The sequence below is a fragment of the Cebus imitator genome, unplaced genomic scaffold (genome assembly GCF_001604975.1).
Source record: "Cebus imitator isolate Cc_AM_T3 unplaced genomic scaffold, Cebus_imitator-1.0 Scaffold607, whole genome shotgun sequence".
Taxonomy (NCBI): Eukaryota; Metazoa; Chordata; class Mammalia; order Primates; family Cebidae; genus Cebus; species Cebus imitator.
Genome location: NW_016107922.1, coordinates 4946 through 7041, shown reverse-complemented (window position 1 = coordinate 7041; position 2096 = coordinate 4946). Strand labels below are relative to the sequence as shown.

At 56.6% G+C, this 2096-nt stretch overlaps 1 protein-coding gene across 1 annotated transcript in view; it reads left to right on the top strand.

Annotated features, from left to right (window-relative positions):
* Positions 1 to 888: 888 nt before the first annotated feature.
* The window catches only part of LOC108294847 (N-lysine methyltransferase KMT5A-like), a 4540-nt gene continuing 3332 nt past the window's right edge, over positions 889 to 2096 (top strand). Inside the window, exon 1 of the mRNA XM_017516839.2 lies at positions 889 to 2094. Within this exon, the coding sequence (XP_017372328.1) occupies positions 1230 to 2094 (865 nt within the window). The 5' untranslated portion in view covers positions 889 to 1229. The remainder of the gene's footprint in view (positions 2095 to 2096) is intronic.

Here is a 2096-nt window from a genome sequence, read left to right as displayed (position 1 = left end):
GCGGCCTTCTCTTTTCTTTGCAGAGATGAGGTCTTGCTCTGTTGCCCAGGCTGGAGTGCGGTGGTGCGATCACGGCTCACTGCAGCCTTGAACTCCTGTGCTCAAGTGATTCTCTTGCCTCAGCTTTCTTAGTAGCTGAGACTACAGGCACATGCCACCATGCCAGCCTACTTTAAATTTTGTTTATTTTTGTAGAGATGGAATCTCAGTATTCCTCAGGGTGGTCTTGAACTCCTGGCCTCAAGCAGTCCTCCTGCCTCAATCTTCTGGAGTGCTGGGATTGCAGGTGTGAGCCACCGTGCCTGGCCAGTTCTGGTTATATCTACACAGGCATCAATCAGTCCTCAGGGCTCAGCAGCCTCCAAGGACATGATAGATAAGGAAGGACTTGATGGCCCCATCCGTGCCAGCCCAGGGTCTAGGGTGTCTGTGGTCTGAGAGCTTCTGGGTGGTCACTGGGTCCATTCAGCCCCAAGCCCAGCTCCACTGAGCAGCTCCGAGTGAGGTTGCCTTCCCTCCAACTGCTCGTGTCAGTCTCTGGGACTGTCCTCTCCCGAGGCTCAGAGGAATGAGGTCTCTCCTCACCCCAAGGCCATCTGCTGCTCATGCCCAGACTTCAGTGGGCCTGAGGACACTTGGGGATGAGGGACATTCTCACATGAAGACCCATCCTGCAGAGTACTGATGGAGGATTAGGGATTCATGCAGGGGCCCTGTCCCCCCTCTGGGAACATGGGCCAGCTGAACTGATCTGGGGCGGCAGGACCCCTCTTTTGTTGGGGGACAGCTCGGCTGGTTGGGATTGTCATTGACCATGGTGACAGGATTAGGTTGGGTATCACAGAGGCCCTGGACCCTTAGGTGTGTGGGGAGCTTTGCTGAAAGCACAGAGTTCATGGCTTCACCCTCCCCCGCCCCGTTTTGGGTTTTCAGGTCCCCTGCAGGGCATCGTCCTCGTGGCTGGAGCAGCCTGGCTCTGTCCTCAGGCCCTGTCCTGCACAGGGTCATTGTGGGAATACTGGGCTCATGCCCATCACAGAAGGGACTCCTTTGGGGCCCGGATGCAAACTAGACCATCCCAAGGAGGCTGTCACCATTTTGGTGACACTTTCCAGGGTGGCCTGGTGGTGTCAGGCTCCTGGTCAGGAGGGTGAACTTCCCTCCGCCTCAGCCATTCACCTTGGACTGAGGAAGGCAAGTGGGGTTGACACAGGGGTGACTTCTAATGAATGGGGAGGCTGCATTTGTTCCTCAGCCTGAGCCTGTCAAGAAGAATGAGGTCGGAACACTCCGCCTGCGCCTCCCACCCTGCTTGCCTCCTCCAGGCAGCCCGGGGCTGCCGCGGTGCGCAGGTGCCGGGCCCTGCCTCGCCGGCCATGGTGGAAGGGGGCGCCGTGGGGCGCTGGTGGCGGCGGCGGCTGCGAAGGCGCGGAGCGGCCCCCATGGGCCTGGCTGGGCTGCAGGAAGAGAACGCAGTTGTTACACATCACGAAGTCAAATGCCAGGGGAAACCATTAGCCGGAATCTACAGGAAACCAGAAGAGAAAAGAAATGCTGGGAACGCAGCACGGAGCGCTGTGAAGTCCGAGGAACAGAAGATGAAAGATGCCAGGGGAGGTCCCCTGGCACCTTTTCCAAACCAAAAATCGGAAGCAGCAGAACCTCCAAAAACTCCACCCTCGTCTTGTCATTCCGCCAATGCAGCCGTCGCCAAAAAAAGCCCATCAAGGGCAAACAGGCCCACCCCAAAAAAAAGCTCAAGGAAAAAAACGCAACAGAATTGCAAACTTATGGATTGCTACCCTGTCCGAAGGAGCTCCAGGAAGAGCAACGCTGAACTGCAGTCTGAAGAACGGAAAAGAATAGATGAATTGATTGAAAGTGGGAAGGAAGAAGGAATGAAGATTGACCTCATCGATGGCAAAGGCAGGGGTGTGATTGCCACCAAGCAGTTCTCCCGGGGTGACTTTGTGGTGGAAGACCACGGGGACCTCACTGAGATCACTGACGCCAAGAAGCGGGAGGCTCTGTGCCCACAGGACCCTTCCACGGGCTGCTACATGTACTATTTTCAGTATCTGAGCAAAGCCTCCTGC